We start from the raw sequence: 18,744 nt of genomic DNA on the forward strand, positions 1-18,744 counted from the left end.
TAAAAATGGGAAAAAATCAACCTAAAATAAATAGAATGACCATATAAATGTCTAAATTAAGTTCATAACAAATTATATGGTTGAATAGACGGAAATATCATCCAATTGGTTTCCAAAACGGTGTGAAAGATTTCTTTCTCTTTTTTTTTTTTTTTTTTTTTAAATGTAAGTTTTCATCCCATTTTTAAACTTGTTCGATCATATCTCTTTTTCAAACATTGATTCATTTCATCATCTATATATATATATATATATATATATATATTATCTATATAAACAATATTTCTCATTGTTGGCTCATTTGAACTAATCAATTTAAAGTTGTTGAAAAAATAAAAATAAATCATTTCATCATCTGACGAAAAAAAAAATCATTTCATCATCTATATATATATATATATATATATATATAAAGTTTGATGATTAAGAAAACGAAAACAACTTAATATATACTACTAGTTTGTGTTAGTATTTTTTGTGTTGTATTAAGACCTATGTTACATAGAAACGGAAACGGAAACGTGGAAGCGAAACGTTTTCGGAAACGGGAAAAGGCAAAGTACAATTTCCCTTAGTTATAACAAAAAGATTAGTTTTCCTTAACCATAAGATTATTTATTTTCGTTGCATTTCTGAAATTTGAGGGAACAATTGGACTTTTATATAAATAAATAACTCGGCTGCGCAATTTCGTTGCACTGCTACGCTCGAGTTCTCAAGGTTCTCCTCCCTCTCTCTCTCTCTTTTCAGGGGAGTCTCACAGAGAGACCCACAAAAAAAAAAAACGAGAGGGAAAATTCATCATCTTCCATCGTTAACCTCGAGGTCGTATACCAGAGAATCGAAAGCTCTATTAAATTAGCTTAATTTGATAAACCCTTGTTAGTGTCTGACCTAGTGGAGCACCTTGGCCTTAGCGTTAGGGATCGTCGCGTTTTGGGTGTTAGAAAGGAGGAGGAGGAAGCGACGTATACAATTTCTACTGTGACGGAACCCTAAGACAGCTTTTTCGCTTGTCTGGGTTTGCTTTTTTTTTTGTTTAGCCATGAGTCCAATTCAGAATTTTGAGCAACACTCTCGTCGTCTCGTGGAGCCTGACCTACGTAATCCCACTCACTCTCTGCTCTTTCTCTTGATTTCGTGGTTGGGTTGTTTGTTTGTTTGCTGATAATTAGTTTAAGAAGCTTTGATTTTGGATTTGGAAAATATTTCGAGCTTTGATTTTGTCAGCAAATTTTTACTCTTTGATCTTTTCTTCTGTTTGATTTTGAGACTCGAAGCTTGTTTTTGTGCTCTGCAGCTATTCAGGAGAGGCTTGCGATGGTGGTGGAGGTCAGGGACAGTCTAGAGATAACACATACGGCTGAGTACTTGAATTTTCTGAAATGTTACTTCCGGGCATCTTCAGTTATTCTTCTTCAGATTACGAAGCCTCAATTCACTGATAATATTGAGCACAAACTACGCAACATTGTGGTTGAGATCCTCAATCGTCTACCACATAGCGAGGTTCTTCGTCCTTTTGTTCAAGACCTCCTGAAGGTGGCAATGCAGGTGCTCACGACAGATAATGAAGAAAATGGGTTGATTTGCATTCGCATCATCTTTGATCTTCTTAGGAACTTTAGGCCAACATTAGAAAATGAGGTTCAGCCATTCTTGGACTTTGTCTGCAAGATATACCAGAACTTCAGATTGACGGTTAGCCATTTTTTTGAGAATGTCAAAATAGAAGAAGTGAAACCTGTGGAGGTATCTACACCATCTGATCAGTCGCTGTCCATTACTGCACCTTCCAGGAATGGGCAGATTAACCCAAGCACTCGTTCATTCAAAATAGTCACAGAGAGCCCCCTCGTCGTTATGTTTCTTTTTCAGCTGTATAGCAGACTTGTTCAGATCAATATTCCTAATTTGTTGCCCCTGATGGTTGCTGCTATATCTATCCCTGGACCTGAGAAAGTTTCTTCACATATGAAGCCTCAGTTCATCGAACTGAAGGGTGCTCAGGTTAAGGTGAGACACCTGAAAAAAATATTTTATTAAGGCCTACACTACCTTGTTCTTTCAACTTAGTTATTTTGTTTTTTAAGGGACCCTATCATGGTATATTGACTTGTAGTGTTTGTTTATTTTTTTATTTTGATTTATCTGCAGACGGTTTCCTTTTTGACTTATTTGTTAAAAAGTTGTGCCGAATATATCAAGCCGCATGAAGAAAGCATATGTAAGAGCATTGTAAATTTGCTTGTCACCTGTTCGGATTCTGCATCTATCAGAAAGGTGGAGAACTGTCTGTTCCTTTTTCTTCATGTTTTCACCTTGTAATACATTTATGGGCTTGCAGTTAAAGATTTTTTTTGTGGTATATGAAATGCAGGAACTATTAGTTTCACTAAAGCATGTACTTGGGACGGATTTCAAGAGAGGTTTATTTCCTCTTATTGACACTCTTTTGGAAGAGAGGTATAATGTGCCTTTTTTGCCTTTCTGAATTCTTAAACTTTTACACCTGTCAGGAAGCTGTTTTGTTTTATCAAGTAGACCTTCTACTGTGCTGTATGTTTCACCGTGCCTCAGTGTAATATATTAACAAATAATGACTTATGTCATCTATTTGCTATTTTTTCTGTGTCAGGGTTCTAGTTGGAACGGGGCGAGCATGCTTTGAGTCTTTGAGACCTCTGGCTTACAGCCTACTGGCCGAGATTGTTCACCATGTTCGAGCAGATTTGTCCCTTTCTCAGGTGCTTCCCGTAGTGTCTGTGCAATTTGTTTCTTACTTTAGCTTCTCTTTGTTTTTGTTGTTACTTGTTAGTCCTCTCTTTCTAGATTAGCTCTTCCTAGTTGAGAAAGTTTTAAGTTCTAGAAACTGTGACAAACATTGACATTGGATTCTATAGTAAGTGAGACTAATGTGTCCCAGTAAACAGTTATCAATTGTGATCAGAAAGTGCTCACGCTTGGGAAAGATGTTCCTTGCTTATAGACATGAAACCTAAGGCCTCCCAAAATATTCTGACAGATGAAGATGCCAATAAACAAATAATCTTAGGAATACAACATATGGATCAATTTTTCTTTCCAACATCAGGCTTCCCTCTTCTAGATTTTTCCCCACTCCATTTTCTACAATATGGGTGATTTTTCTTGTACAATTCATCTTATTTGACTGTAAACAACGTGGCAGTTATCGCGGATCATCTACTTATTTTCAAGGAACATGCATGACTCGACCCTCTCTCTTAACATCCATACAACTTGTGCGCGATTGATGTTAAATCTGGTAAAGCTATATATTCCATCTAGTTTGCCTTATTGAAAATTTGATATATTACTTAACTTTTGTGTGGCATAATCTGTCCACTATGTATGAATCAAGATTTTGTTATAACTTAATACTTATTTTGGGTTCAGGTAGAACCGATATTTGAGAAAGGTGTTGATCAGCAGTCAATGGATGAAGCACGTATTTTGCTGGTATAACTTTACCCCTGAGAGCTCATATTAGAATTTCTTGGCTGCTCTATCATTACCTTATTTTACTCATCATCCGTTTATAGGGACGTATCCTGGATGCCTTTGTTGGGAAATTCAGTACCTTCAAGCGTACTATTCCTCAGGTAATTCTGGTTGCTATCCAAGTTTCCATGTTGTTTCAGCTTTTTGGCTTTGTTGTTTATTATTGTCTTTGTATAGGTTTTGCTTGATATGCCATTTATTTTAATTTATGTCTAGCTGTAACAGATTACATGCTTTTTCTGCTAGATTTTGTTTGAGAAATCTTGAACTTTTGCTGCAAAAAAAGAAGAAGAGAAATCTTGAACTTTTATCCATTCTGATTGGCAACTCTTTTATTTCAATGATGTGTTACTTAGTCTTGCTTTTCTCCTTCATAGCTTTTAGAGGAGGGTGATGGAAAGGATCAAATCACTTTGAGGTCGAAGCTTGAACTTCCTGTCCAGGTAATTAACTATGACGGCTGTTTTGTCTTAGTAAGTACCCAAATTACCAGCCAATGTGAGATCGTGTTCCACACTTCCACTGTTATATTCAAGCTTGGTTAGTTCCACAACGTTCTTTAATGTTCTCTTACCCTCTTAAATAGAGAGTCTACTTTTCTTTTCTAAATGGGATTATAACTTTGGAAGTAATATATATATTTAAAGCCTATTTGTACTGAAGCACTATTTTCTTTATTAAAAATTTCTTAGATTTATCTTGCAGAAAAAATTAATTACTAGACCATGCTGGTTGCAGGCAGTTTTGAATTTGCAGGTTCCTGCGGAACACTCCAAAGAAGTGAATGATTGTAAGAATCTGATCAAGACACTGGTGATGGGTATTGAATCTTGGCCATACTGACGTTTCATCTTAGTGGATCAGTTATACTTATTGACTATGTTTGTTTATGTTAAGCACTTTCCCTACTTTGTGTTCAGGAATGAAGACAATCATATGGAGTATAACCCATGCACATTTGCCCCGACCTCAGGGAATGCACCCACAAGCTCTTGCTTCGCAGTCATCTGTTACTCAGGTTTTTAAAGGAATGAGAGAAGATGAGGTATTGAATGTTAGATTGTTGAGTGTAGGCATTAATAGTGTATGGCTGATAAACATCTAGTAATCTCTACTTTCAAGCAGGTGTGGAAAGCCTCTGGTGTTTTAAAGAATGGTGTCCATTGCCTAGCTCTCTTTAAAGATAAGGATGAGGAGAAGGAAATGCTAAGTCTTTTCTCCCAAATTTTGGCTATTATGGAACCTCGAGATCTAATGGATATGTTCTCTATATGTATGCCTGAACTTTTTGAGTGCATGATTGACAACACTCAACTGGTTCAAATATTTGCCACTCTTCTGCAAGCTACCAAAGTATACAAGCCATTTGCAGATGTTCTGATTAATTTCCTAGTAAGCAGCAAACTCGATGTTCTGAAGAATCCAGATTCAGCTGCAACTAAATTAATTCTGCATCTGTTCCGGTGCCTCTTTGGGGCTGTGTCCAAGGCACCATCTGATTTTGAACGAATATTGCAACCTCAAGTGCCTCTTATTATGGAAGTCTGCATGAAGAATGCTACTGAAGTTGAAAAGCCTCTTGGTTATATGCAATTGCTCCGAACTGTTTTCAGAGGACTTGCTGGATGTAAATTCGAGCTGCTTTTTAGGGATCTAATCCCCATGCTGCTACCTTGTCTAAATATTCTTCTGACAATGCTTGAGGGTCCAGCCGGGGAAGACATGAGAGATCTTCTGTTGGAGCTTTCTTTGACACTTCCTGCACGCTTAAGCTCCTTATTGCCATATCTTCCCCGTCTCATGAGACCTCTTGTATCATGTTTGAGAGGAAGTGATGAACTTGTGAGCTTGGGGTTACGTACCCTTGAATTCTGGGTGGATAGTCTGAATCCTGATTTTTTGGAGCCAAGTATGGCAAATGTAATGTCTGAAGTGATCTTAGCATTATGGTCTCACCTGAAGCCGGTGCCATATCCTTGGGGTGGTAAAGCATTACAGATTGTGGGAAAGTTGGGTGGTCGCAACCGGCGATTTCTGAAAGAGCCACTTACACTTGAATGCAAAGATAATCCAGAGCATGGGCTTCGCTTAGTTCTGACTTTTGAGCCGTCCACTCCATTTCTTGTGCCAATGGACAAATTCATTAATCTTGCTGTAGCAGCTGTTATTGAGAAAAACCTCACTACGGAGATCTACTACAAAAAGCAAGCTCTGAAATTCCTCCGCGTTTGCTTGTTGTCTCAGCTTAATTTGCCTGGGTGTGTCACTGATGAGGGTCAGACGACCAATCAATTATCAACTTTGTTACTTTCCTCTGTTGATTCATCTTGGCGCAGGAGTGAATCAATAGAAATAGAGGTTGGTTTTTGGTATTTCTCTTATGATCTTAATCCCTTCATAGTTTTAGTCTGTAGCTTTCTGGTCATATATCAAAGTTCCTACTCAGTTGGCTGATGTTTTCTTAAACCATTACCTTATCTCCATTATTCATAATGCTTCATAAATTAGGTTATTGACATCTCTTGATGTGGAAGACGTGCTTGTTAGGCGATGGTTTCTTGATTGAACCACTTTGACATGAGACATGATTAGATTTTGTATCTGTTATCTTGTTGCCATGAGTTTGTCTTTTCTAAAAAAACAAGCTAGGACTGTGTCATGTCATTTCTTGTGGCGAGTTATTTTGCTCCTTGCATGATATGTGTTACGTGGTGTAATAGGATGTAAAAGGATAAATTTACTAAGAGGATCTTTTTCCTGCTGCAGGCTGACTTAGGAGTTAAAACAAAGACACAGTTAATCGCTGAGAAGTCGATCTTCAAGACACTATTGATAACTATAATTGCTGCCAGTTCTGATCCGGATCTCAGCGACTCAGATGATGACTTTCTTGTGAACATATGTCGGCATTTTGCAATTATTTTGCATGGTGACTATACCTCGTCGTATGCTTCCACTAGTGCTGGTCCACTTGGGGGTTCTTTGATTTCAACAAGCTCCAAGCCCAAGAATAATTGGTCTAGTAACTTAAAACAGCTGGATCCCTTAATATTTTTAGATGCTCTTGTTGATGTGCTTGCAGATGAAAACAGGCTCCATGCCAAAGCTGCTCTGACTGCGTTAAATGTGTTTGCTGAAACTCTGCTGTTCCTTGCTTGTGTCAAACATGCTGATGTGCTGATGGCTAGGGGTGGTCACAGTGCCTCTATGATTGTCTCCAGTCCTTCTACAAATCCGGTATATTCACCTCATCCAAGTGTGCGAATACCAGTGTTTGAACAACTTTTACCTCGGTTGTTGCATTGCTGTTATGGGAGTACATGGCAAGCGCAAATGGGAGGAGTAATGGGGTTAGGTGCGCTGGTAGGGAAAGTGAATGCTGAAACATTATGTCTTTTTCAAGTAAATATTGTTCGTGGTCTGGTCTATGTTCAAAAGAGGCTTCCTGTTTATGCTAGCAAAGAGCAAGAGGAGACAAGTCAGGTTCTTTTGCAGATTCTAAGAGTAGTTAATAATGTTGACGAAGCAAACAGTGACGCACGCAGACAAAGCTTTCAAGGTGTTGTAGAATATCTTGCTACTGAATTGTTCAATCCTAATGCATCCATCACAGTGAGAAAAAATGTTCAGAACTGTCTTGCACTTTTGGCTAGCCGGACTGGTAGTGAAGTATCTGAACTGCTTGAGCCTTTATACCAGCCTTTGCTGCAGCCACTCATAATGCGTCCACTTCGATCAAAGACAATAGATCAACAGGTACCTCATTCTGCTATTTTTTGGTTGTTGTAAATCCTCTCTGGACTTCTGTCTTACCTTCTTTAATATGGCCTTATAGGTTGGAACTGTGACAGCCCTGAATTTTTGTTTAGCACTGAGGCCCCCCCTTCTAAAAGTGACTCCAGAGTTGGTTAACTTCTTGCAAGAAGCGTTACAAATAGCTGAGGCTGATGAAGCTGTATGGGCTGTGAAGTTGATGAGTCCTAAAGTCCTTACATCATTGAACAGACTTCGAACAGCTTGTATTGAGATTTTGTGCACAACTATGGCTTGGGCTGACTTTCGAACTCAAAGTCACAATGAACTACGTGCAAAGATAATTTCCATGTTTTTCAAGTCCTTAACGTGTCGAGCACCAGAAATTGTGACTGTTGCCAAGGAGGGTTTAAGACAGGTTCTTAGTTATCTGTCTTTTGTTTCCAATTCTTGCACGCACATTCAATTTGAGGATTTTGAAGATAGTCATGAAGGAATAGATTTTCCTCTACCTAAAAGCCCTCTTTTTCTTTCTGGGAGAAATGATGTTCTTCTTATGTACCTTTATGCTGTTCTGAAACTCTGTGTTTTTCTTTAGGTTATCAATCAACAACGGATGCCCAAAGAACTTCTTCAGAGTAGCCTCAGACCTATACTAGTTAATCTGGCACATACAAAGAATCTCAATATGCCTTTACTCCAAGGTCTGGCACGTCTTCTTGAACTTCTATCAAATTGGTTTAATGTGACGTTAGGAGGTAAGTTGCTGGAGCACCTAAAAAAATGGTTAGAGCCAGAGAAACTTGCACAGTCCCAGAAATCATGGAAAGCTGGTGAAGAGCCGAAAATTGCAGCTGGTAATCACGTTCTTAGAAATATATAAAAACAGATGCCTGGTCATGTTATTATGTATGAACACATTTTTTTCTTTCTTCCTGTGGCAGCTATTATCGAGCTCTTCCACTTACTTCCACTTGCTGCATCGAAATTTCTAGATGAACTTGTAACATTGACTATCGACTTAGAAGCAGCTCTTCCTCCAGGACAAGTGTACAGTGAGATTAACAGCCCATACCGTCTCCCCCTTACCAAGTTCTTGAATCGATATGCAACTCTAGCTGTTGATTATTTTCTTTCCAGAATAAGTGAACCAAAATATTTCCGAAGGTAAGAATAACATTGCATTAGAACTTCCTTTTTTTCACATTGCATGTTAGTTTGAATTTGAGCATGGGGTAATGACTGTTTTCCTCTTTTTCGTATAACCTCAGGTTTATGTGTATAATTCGCTCAGATGCTGGCCAACCATTAAGGGAAGAACTTGCAAAATCTCCACACAAGATACTTTCATATGCCTTTCCTGAAATTTTACCAAAATCTGATGCCATACTGAGTGCGGCAGCTTCAACTCCTCCAGCTGCATCATCTGGAGATGAAAAATCCGCCCCTATGAAATCGGAAAGTTCTAAAACGCCAAAATCAAATGTAGCATCAGATGCTTATTTTCAGGGTCTCTATCTTATCAAAACAATGGTGAAGCTGATACCCAGCTGGTTGCAGAGTAACCGTATTATTTTTGATGCCTTGGCCCACCTTTGGAAATCACATGGAAGGACATCTCGTTTACAGAATGAGCAAAATTTGACTTTAGTTCAGGTAGTTTCATCTATTTCTGTATTTCATAATTTTCTGCATTAGCTTTGTCTTTCAAACTGAAATTAAATGCTCACTTTTAATGTTTCCTTGTCTAAAACTGATGTGGGCATCAGAAACCATCTCACGATCGCAAAATCGCCTGATGTAAATAGATGTAGCCCTAGGCAAATATAAATTTTGTTTCAAATAGTCCATTGTAGGTGTTGCGTTCATCCGCAGTCTTATGGTCTTGTATTTGTATGTTGAGTCCCTCCTGACTTATTTCTAAACCATCTTGTTTTTGGGATACTTGAGTTCCCGTCACCTGAAAGTCTTGTAGAAATTAGTTTTTTCTTTTATATATATGCATTTTGACTTGAGTGCTCTATATAACCCTCCTTCAAAATATTAAATGTATTCCGAAAAGTTGGCCATCTCAAATCTTTTCTTTTCTCAAACTCGCAGGTAAAAGAGAGCAAATGGCTTGTCAAGTGCTTCCTTAATTATCTGCGACATGAAAAATCTGAAATGAATGTTCTCTTCGATGTTCTCTTAATTTTCTTGTTCCATAGTCGTATTGACTACACCTTTTTGAGAGAGTTTTACATTATTGAGGTATCTTTCTCGAAACTTCATGCTTGATTCTCATATTTTGCAGCTTTTAGTAAAATAACTAGGTTCTTTCATCAGGTTGCAGAAGAATATCCACCCAACATGAAAAAGGCAATTGTTTTGCATTTTCTAAACCTTTTCCAGTCAAAACAACTCGGCCATGATCATCTGGTTCAGGCAATGCAAATGCTTATTCTTCCAATACTTGCCCATGCCTTCCAAAACGGCCAAACTTGGGAAGTTATTGACCCTAATATAGTCAAGACCATTGTTGAGAGGCTTCTTGATCCTCCAGAAGAGGTTGGTTTCTTTCTCCTCTAAGCAACTTAAATTTTTGGTTAATACAGAAATTAATGTGGGGAAAGATTGCTGTATAATTTTTGGGGATGTAAAATGTAGGAATAGTAACCTGTCCAATTTGTTATATCTGACATTTTCTTATTGTACTTGTTCTGATCTACATTTCATCTCAAATGTTGTAGGTTTCTGCTGAATATGACGAACCTTTGAGGATCGAACTTTTGCAGTTAGCTACTTTGCTTCTGAAATATCTTCAGAGTGATCTGGTTCAACATAGAAAAGAGCTAATCAAGTTTGGATGGAATCATCTCAAACGGGAAGATAGTGCCAGTAAACAGTGGGCATTTGTTAATGTTTGCCACTTTTTGGATGCTTACCAGGCTCCAGAGAAAATCATTCTCCAGGTACTATTATAATTTTCTTCCAGGTACCAGTGGGCATTTTAATTGCGTTGGTGATGTTTATTGTTTCTATTGAAGAGGGAAAAAAGAAAAATACTTGGAACTTCTTATGAGTATATGTCATCTTTACCTCTTTTTCCATTAACGACCTTGCAGATTGTCATTTATAACCTGAAAGCAAGCATATGCCTAAAATACTCCTTCATCTAATCCAGTGTTACAAATGTTTTTTGTCGACTGGATGTAGGTTTTTGTTGCGCTTCTTAGGACATGCCAGCCAGAGAATAAGATGCTAGTTAAGCAAGCCCTGGATATTCTAATGCCAGCTTTGCCTAAAAGGCTTCCACTTGGAGATTCAAGAATGCCGATTTGGATAAGATACACCAAAAAAATATTGGTGGAGGAGGGTCATTCAATTCCAAATTTGATCCACATCTTCCAACTCATTGTCCGGCACTCAGATCTTTTTTACAGCTGTAGAGCACAGTTTGTACCTCAGATGGTGAATTCTTTAAGTCGTCTAGGTTTGCCATATAACACTACAGCAGAAAATAGACGGCTTGCAATTGAACTTGCTGGATTAGTTGTCAGCTGGGAAAGACAAAGACAGAATGAAAGTAAAATGGTTACTGATGCCGACGCAACCAGTGAGGTCAGTGATGGGTTACATCCTTCATCCGGTGCGGATCCTAAGCGCTCAACTGATGGATCTTCCATATCTGAAGACCCAAGTAAACGAGTTAAAATTGAACCTGGTCTCCAATCATTCTGTGTTATGTCACCTGGTGGTGCATCTTCAATCCCCAATGTAGAAACTCCTGGATCTGCTACCCAGCCTGATGAGGAATTCAAGCCAAATGCTGCAATGGAAGAACTAATCATCAACTTTCTTATAAGAGTAAGGCTTTACACCTCCCACCTTCTACCATGGGGCATGTTTATACTTGCTGGTTTTGATCTATTGGGAGGGGGGAGTTCCGAAATTACAGAGTCCTTTCTTCTCTGAGCAATTTGCATTCTAAAGAAATAAGTAACCTGTGGTGGTAGCAGTCTTAAAGCAGTATAGTATTCTGTATGAAAATCTGGTTAAGTTCTAGACCTTATTGACCACCTCTAGTTTCGAATTATGTTGGTTGATCGTGATATTATTCTGTTTATGACTGTAGTTTTAAGTTTCCTTTCTCTCCCTTGAACAGGTAGCAGTGGTAATTGAGCCTAAGGACAGGGAAGCCAACACTATGTACAAACAAGCTTTAGATTTTCTTTCACAAGCTTTGGAAGTTTGGCCAAATGCGAACGTCAAGTTTAACTATTTAGAAAAGCTGCTAAGCAGCATGCCACCTTCTCAGTCGGATCCATCCACAGCACTTGCTCAGGGCTTGGATGTCATGAACAAGGTTCTGGAGAAGCAGCCGCATCTTTTCATTAAGAACAACATCAGCCAGATCTCACAGGTATACTTGCTGTAGTAAGATTTATCTAATATATGGTAACATTTCTATTCTTTGCTGACTGTTCTGTTCTTCACCAGTTTCTTGAGCTATCTTTCAAACACAAGATGTTGGACGCTGGTAAATCGCTATGCTCTTTGTTGAAGATGATCTTCATTGCCTTCCCACAGGATGGAGCTAATACGCCTCCTGAAATAAAGCTATTATATCAGAAAGTCAATGAGCTGATACAGAAACATGTGCATGTTGTTACTGCTCCACAAGCTTCAGGAGATGATAACTCTCTTGGTTCGGTCAGCTTTGTACTTGTTGTCCTCAAAACCTTGGCAGAGGTTCAGAAAAACTTTGTTGATCCTTACGTACTGGTGCATATCCTTCAGCGTCTTTCGCGGGATCTGGGATCGGCAGCGGGTGCTCATCCTAGACAAGTAAGCTATTCTTCAGTAATAGCTACCTTTTTCTTAAGAGCTAATATCGTATGCTTTATTTCTTTTTTTATTTAAGCTTAAATGGACTTTACATGGCATTCACCACATCTTATTGACAGTATTATAATATCTAAATCTAATGCGTCTAAATAGCTATGCAGCTCTTCTTTTCATGCCTTGTAAGATTTAGCTTTATATTCCTTTCTTTCATCATCTTGCTGACATGTTTCTGGTCTGTACGTATATACTATCAAATTCAAGATATCATTTCTGTCTCTTTAGCTAGCTCCTGTAAATTTCCCTGTAATTATTAACCGGGTATCCATTAAATGCTTCCCAATTGTAGCTTACTCTTGTGGCTTTCTGCTGTCCCTTTTCAGAGCCAGCGGATAGATTCAGATTCTGCAGTAACTTCTTCTCGTCAAACTGCTGATGTTGGGGCAGTCGTATCTAACATAAAGTCGGTCCTGGAATTTATTGATGGAAGGGTTATGCTTTTAGCGGATTGCAAAAGACCTGTGACTCAAATATTGAACACTTTGCTTTCAGAAAAGGGTACTGATTCTAGCGTGCTTCTCTGCGTGCTAGACATGTTAAAAAGGTGGGCTGAGGATGATTTCGGAAAGAAAGGTTCATCTGGGTCCTCTGGTACTTTTCTTACCCAGAAGGATATAGTTTCTTTTTTCCAGAAGCTTTCACAGGTTGATAAGCAGCACTTCTCATCTGTTGCTTTGGATGAGTGGGATAAGGCGTATCTCCAGCTTTTATATGGACTTTGTGCCGATTCAACAAAGTAAGTTTCTACTTTAATTTTATGTTGATTCAAAGCTTTTTATGAGAGCGATAATATCATCTGTTTCACTGATAGGTATCCGTTGGCACTCCGACAAGAGATCTCTCTGAAAGTTGAGAGACATTCCATGCTTGGTTTACGGGCAAGGGATCCTGATATGCGAAGGAAGTTCTTCTTGTTATACCACGAATCTCTCGGAAAAAATTTGTTTGCACGATTGCAGTACATTATTCAAAACCAAGATTGGGAAGCTATGAGTGATGTCTTTTGGCTCAAACAGGGTCTTGATCTCCTCCTAGCCATCTTAATCGAGGAGAAGCCCATTACTCTAGCACCGAATTCTGCCAGGGTAGTACCACTTTTACCTTCACAAAATTCTGGGGCACACCACCAACCACCTGTTATGCCAGAGGGACCTGAAGAAGTTGCTTCAATGTTTGATAGCATTGTTATGAAGCATGCACAATTTCTTAGCGCGGCAAGCAAACTTCAGGTGATTGCTGAGTTGTTATGGTGTTTTTTGTCCTGTTAAATTGAAAATAGTTACGAATTATTTTAGGCTATTTGGTGTTATATTCACTTTGGAGGCTGCATTAATCTGAGTAAATTATATGTATCTTTTTCCCGCTATAGGTCGCTGATGTTGTTATCCCTTTAAGGGAGCTGGCTCACACAGATGCCAATGTTGCTTATCATCTATGGGTACTAGTATTTCCAATTGTGTGGGCAACCCTACACAAGGAAGAGCAGATAGCTTTAGCTAAACCTATGATTTCTCTCCTGTCAAAGGACTACCACAAGAAGCAGCAAGGACACAGGCCAAATGTTGTGCAAGCACTTCTGGAAGGGCTTCAGTTGAGCCACCCTCAACCTAGGATGCCTAGTGAGCTTATCAAATATATAGGAAAAACATACAATGCATGGCATCTCGCATTGACTTTACTAGAGACCCATGTCATGCTGTTCATGAATGACGTGAAATGTGCTGAGTCTCTTGCTGAACTTTATCGTTTGTTAAATGAAGAAGACAGGAGATTTGGATTGTGGAAGAATAGGTCCATCACTACCGAATCGAGAGCTGGACTTTCAATGGTTCAACATGGTTTTTGGCAGCGTGCTCAGAGCCTTTTTTATCAGGCGATGGTTAAGGCAACCCAAGGCACTTACAATAACACCGTACCTAAGGCTGAAATGTGCCTGTGGGAGGAGCAATGGCTCCACTGTGCCACTCAACTTGGTCAGTGGGATGCCCTGGTGGATTTTGGAAAAAGCACTGAGAATTATGAAATTTTGCTTGATAGTCTTTGGAAAGCTCCAGATTGGACATACTTGAAGGATCATGTGATACCCAAAGCACAAGTGGAAGAGACGCCGAAGCTTCGTTTGGTTCAAGCTTGTTTTTCCCTTCATGAAAAAAATGCAAATGGTGTCGGAGATGCTGAAAACATAGTAGGGAAAGGCGTTGATCTTGCCTTGGAACAGTGGTGGCAGTTACCGGAAATGTCTCTTCAGGCTAGGGTGCCTCTACTGCAGCAATTCCAACAACTAGTGGAGGTGCAAGAATCTTCTAGAATTTATCTTGACATCGCAAATGGGAGTAAAGTTCCTGGAAATGCTGCTGTTGGGGGACAGGGAAATCTATATGCAGATCTGAAGGACATTCTAGAGACTTGGAGGCTGAGGACTCCAAATGAATGGGACAATATGACCGTCTGGTATGATATGCTGCAGTGGAGGAATGAAATGTATAACGTTGTTATTGATGCATTTAAGGACTTTATAACTTCAAATACTCCACTTCACCACCTCGGTTATCGTGACAAAGCATGGAACGTCAATAAGCTTGCTAGAATAGCTCGGAAACAAGGGCTTTATGATGTTTGCGTTCAGATACTTGAAAAAATGTATGGGCACTCACAAATGGAAGTACAGGTACAGTTCTCATAGACCTTTAACTTCATTAGAATTTGAGCAGAGTTCATTTAATTGCATGATTCTATAAAGAACTGCTTTCACATTAATTTGCTTTGTTTTGTTCGTTTTTTTTTTAACGTTCCCTAGTTTGTTAAAATATTTCTTGGCGTAGCTGTTAATCCACCCATTAACATGCGTGTGATATTTGAAGCCATGTATGCCACCTCATTCTTTGCCATGATCCTATATAATAAGTTTTCGTTCCCTGAATCTGTGTTTGTTTGAGCTTGAAATATTGTTATTTTTAAAGTTGTCTTGGTCACGTTTGTGTATGCAGGAAGCCTTTGTTAAAATTAAAGAGCAAGCAAAAGCTCATCTGGAAACGAAAGGAGAGCTTGCTACTGGTCTTAATCTGGTTAATAGCACAAATTTGGAGTTTTTTCTAGCGAAGAACAAGGCAGAGATATTTCGACTAAAGGGGGATTTTCATTTGAAGCTAAACGACACTGAAGGTGCTAATATTGCATATTCCAACGCAATCACCCTATTCAAGAATTTACCCAAAGGATGGATAAGCTGGGGAAATTACTGTGACATGGTATTTCTTCTGATTAGATGCTGCTTCTTTTCCTGCGCTATTAACAGTCTCTCTCCTCATATTAGACATTATATTTTACTTTCGTTTTGCAGGCATACCAAGATACACAAGATGAAATCTGGCTAGAATATGCTGTCAGTTGCTTTCTTCAGGGTATAAGATTTGGAGTTTCCAATTCCAGAAGTCACATGGCTCGTGTTCTTTATCTTCTTAGTTTCGATACAACAAATGAGCCTGTTGGTAGAATATTTGATAAACACTTGGACCAAGTACCTCACTGGGTATGGCTTTCTTGGATCCCACAGCTGTTGATTTCCTTGCAGCGAACAGAAGCACCCCATTGCAAATTGGTTCTGATGAAAATTGCTGCAGTATTCCCTCAGGTAAATTCCTTTTACTAATTTTGTCGATGAACTTGTTTTTGGCCATTTCATGAGTATGAGATTGTTTTCCATTTCAGGCTCTCTATTACTGGCTTCGCACATATTTACTGGAACGCCGGGATGCAGTAAATAAATCTGAGCTTAGCAGAGTAGTTTTGGCTCAAAGAATGCAGCAGAATGTTCCTGGTGTTAGTGCGGGTCATGAAACTAGTGGGGCTGTTGGAACCCATGATGGTGGTAATCTACATGCGCAAGAAAGTGAACGTGCCACTATGGAAAACAATGTGCATTCAGGGAATGATCAGCCTATGAACCAAAGCAGTTCAACTATCAGTGAAAATAGTCAACACGCTGCATTACGGAATGGTGCTTCCTTGGCAATCTCTGCTGCTGGTGCTTTTGATGCTGCAAAGGATGTTATGGAATCTCTTAGGAGTAAACATAACAACTTGGCCAGTGAACTTGAGGTAGTATTCTGTTGGTGAATATACTGATTGATTTCTTTACATTCTCATACAAAAAATTTCATGGTATTGATAAATCCGAAAAAAAAAAAAGAGAATGAAAACTACTGTCTGGTACAAGTAACGTGGATTCTCATTTTGACTTAATTGCACATTCCCTACTTTCTTTGGATAATCTAATTTTGTATAATTCCTCTCAGGTTCTTCTCACAGAAATAGGTTCGAGGTTTGTTACTTTACCAGAAGAAAGACTTCTCGCAGTTGTGAATGCTTTGTTGCATCGATGTTACAAATATCCAACTGCCACCACTGCTGAAGTTCCCCAACCGCTCAAGAAAGAACTCTCGGGCGTGTGCAGAGCTTGTTTTTCTGCAGATGCCGTGACCAAGCATGTCGCATTTGTGAGAGAATACAAACAGGATTTCGAGCGTGACCTTGATCCAGAAAGTAATTCATTCCCTGTCACACTCGCAGATCTGACAAAGAAACTGAAAGACTGGAAAAACATTCTTCAGAGCAATGTTGAAGACAGGTTCCCCGTTCTGTTGAGATTGGAAGACGAGAGCAAGGTGCTGCGCGACTTCAATGTTGTTGATGTGGAGATACCAGGACAGTACTTTGCTGACCAGGTATATTGGATTGTTTATCCTCGTCTCTTGTTTACCTTCAATGTTTACATTCTCTAGAGGGGCTGTAAATTATATAAGTTTTGCCCGTCATTCTTTTCTTTTCTCTTTGTGCTGGGTTGTGAACTAACCATATGTTTGACTGCGTAGGAAGTTGCACCTGATCATACAGTAAAGTTGGATAGGATTGGAGCAGACATACAAATTGTACGAAGGCATGGGAGCAGCTGCAGACGTTTGACTCTTATTGGCTCTGATGGCTCGCAAAAGCATTTTATTGTTCAAACATCATTAACTCCTAATGCGAGGAGTGATGAACGAATCTTGCAGCTTTTCCGTGTGATGAATCAAATGTTTGACAAGCATAAAGAGTCGAGAAGACGCCATTTAGGACTTCACACTCCGATCATAATCCCTGTCTGGTCTCAGGTATGCCTGAAAATATCAGCGTAGTTCCCCTTTCCGTTGTTGATTGCTCTGAAATTTCACATATTCAACTTAGTTCTTCTTTTGGCTTTCCATAATAAGAGTAGGTAAATCTCTCAAGGAGTACGGCATGCTAACATTTTCCGTCTCAGGTCCGAATGGTTGAGGATGATCTCATGTACAACACTTTCCTTGAGGTGTATGAGAATCACTGTGGAAGGAATGGTCGAGAGTCAGATCTTCCTATTACCTACTTCAAGGAGAAACTCAATCAAGCTATCACAGGGCAAATCTCACCAGAAGCAATTGGAGATCTTCGGCTACAGGCTTATGGTGAAATCACAAAGAACATAGTCAATGACACTATATTCTCTCAGTACATGTACAAGACATCGATGAGCGGAAGTCATCTTTGGGCTTTCAAGAAGCAATTCGCTGTCCAGCTAGCTGTCTCCAATTTCATGTCCTTCATTCTTCAAATTGGTGGGAGATCCCCAAACAAGATCTTGTTCGCCAAAAATTCCGGAAAAATGTTCCAGACAGACTTTCATCCATCTTACGATTCCAATGGGATGATCGAGCTCAATGAACCTGTGCCTTTCCGCCTCACAAGGAACATGCAATCATTTCTCTCTCATTTTGGTGTCGAAGGTCCTCTCATGTCAAACATGTGTTCCGCATCTCAAGCAGTTTTTTCCTCCAAGGTAATAAAAAATATTACATAAGCTCGAGTGGGGCACTCAAAATCATTTTGCCTCTAACCTCTTCTTCTCTTTTGCGATTTTTCAGCAAAACGAACATCTTCGGTATCAATTAGCCATGTTCTTTCGCGATGAGCTACTGTCATGGTTTGGAAGAAGACCTCTCGGAGTGACTGTTCCTCCTGCTGCAGGAATTGCTACTTTGAGTTCAGCCGAGCTGAAGCACAAAGTTAACTCAAACGTGGACGATGTCATTGGACGAATCAGAGGAATAGCGCCACAGTATTGCTCTGAAGAGGTACAATCATCATTTACATCTCCACCGAGTTTTTGATGCCACCAACATTCTCAGAAAACTCAGAAATGGTCTTGTCCATTTTCTGAACTGATGAATCTGATACTTTTTTGTTGTTCATTACAGGATGAGAACTCGGTGGAGCCGCCACAGTCTGTACAAAGAGGTGTGAGTGAATTGGTGGAGGCAGCTTTGTCGCCTCGCAACCTATGTATGATGGATCCAACATGGCATCCTTGGTTCTAACTTGCTTTGAAGGAAACTTTTAACCATTTTGTGGTAGAATCTGAGTTTGAATTGGTTAGGTTTGTAAATAGTTAACCCTTAAGTGTTCAAAACTCTTTAGGTTTTTTGTTTGTTTGTTTTTGGATGATTTGTATCGGAACATGTCATCTTTCAAGTAAAAAAGTGGAAGTTTCCTCTACACAACATGTCAACAACT

General features: G+C 39.2%; 1 protein-coding gene across 1 annotated transcript; it reads left to right on the top strand.

The window, feature by feature from the left end:
* Positions 1 to 721: 721 nt before the first annotated feature.
* Positions 722 to 18,726, top strand: LOC9303108 (transformation/transcription domain-associated protein). The gene is made up of 34 exons (XM_021018371.1): positions 722 to 1,103; positions 1,301 to 2,016; positions 2,158 to 2,283; positions 2,381 to 2,466; positions 2,639 to 2,747; positions 3,191 to 3,286; positions 3,418 to 3,480; positions 3,564 to 3,623; positions 3,900 to 3,965; positions 4,261 to 4,342; positions 4,443 to 4,567; positions 4,648 to 5,880; positions 6,289 to 7,278; positions 7,358 to 7,693; positions 7,874 to 8,132; positions 8,220 to 8,442; positions 8,547 to 8,931; positions 9,376 to 9,525; positions 9,601 to 9,822; positions 10,005 to 10,226; positions 10,471 to 11,121; positions 11,420 to 11,677; positions 11,755 to 12,102; positions 12,483 to 12,895; positions 12,971 to 13,388; positions 13,529 to 14,827; positions 15,147 to 15,407; positions 15,500 to 15,790; positions 15,868 to 16,257; positions 16,455 to 16,883; positions 17,031 to 17,309; positions 17,459 to 18,010; positions 18,096 to 18,305; positions 18,429 to 18,726. The coding sequence occupies exons 1-34, from the start codon at positions 1,046 to 1,048 to the stop codon at positions 18,546 to 18,548; spliced, it is 11,526 nt and encodes a 3,841-aa protein (XP_020874030.1). The 5' UTR covers positions 722 to 1,045; the 3' UTR covers positions 18,549 to 18,726.
* The last annotated feature ends 18 nt before the right edge of the window (positions 18,727 to 18,744 follow it).

Source organism: Arabidopsis lyrata (genome assembly GCF_000004255.2).
Source record: "Arabidopsis lyrata subsp. lyrata unplaced genomic scaffold ARALYscaffold_7, whole genome shotgun sequence".
In the NCBI taxonomy this organism is placed as follows: Eukaryota; Viridiplantae; Streptophyta; class Magnoliopsida; order Brassicales; family Brassicaceae; genus Arabidopsis; species Arabidopsis lyrata.

Coding starts and splice junctions, on each gene's coding strand:
- LOC9303108 (XM_021018371.1), top strand. CDS start 1,046: ATGAGTCCAATTCAGAATTTTGAGCAACACTCTCGTCGTCTCGTGGAG. Junction 16,258..16,454: donor ACTTGGCCAGTGAACTTGAG/GTAGTATTCTGT, acceptor AATTCCTCTCAG/GTTCTTCTCACAGAAATAGG. Junction 17,310..17,458: donor TAATCCCTGTCTGGTCTCAG/GTATGCCTGAAA, acceptor TTTCCGTCTCAG/GTCCGAATGGTTGAGGATGA.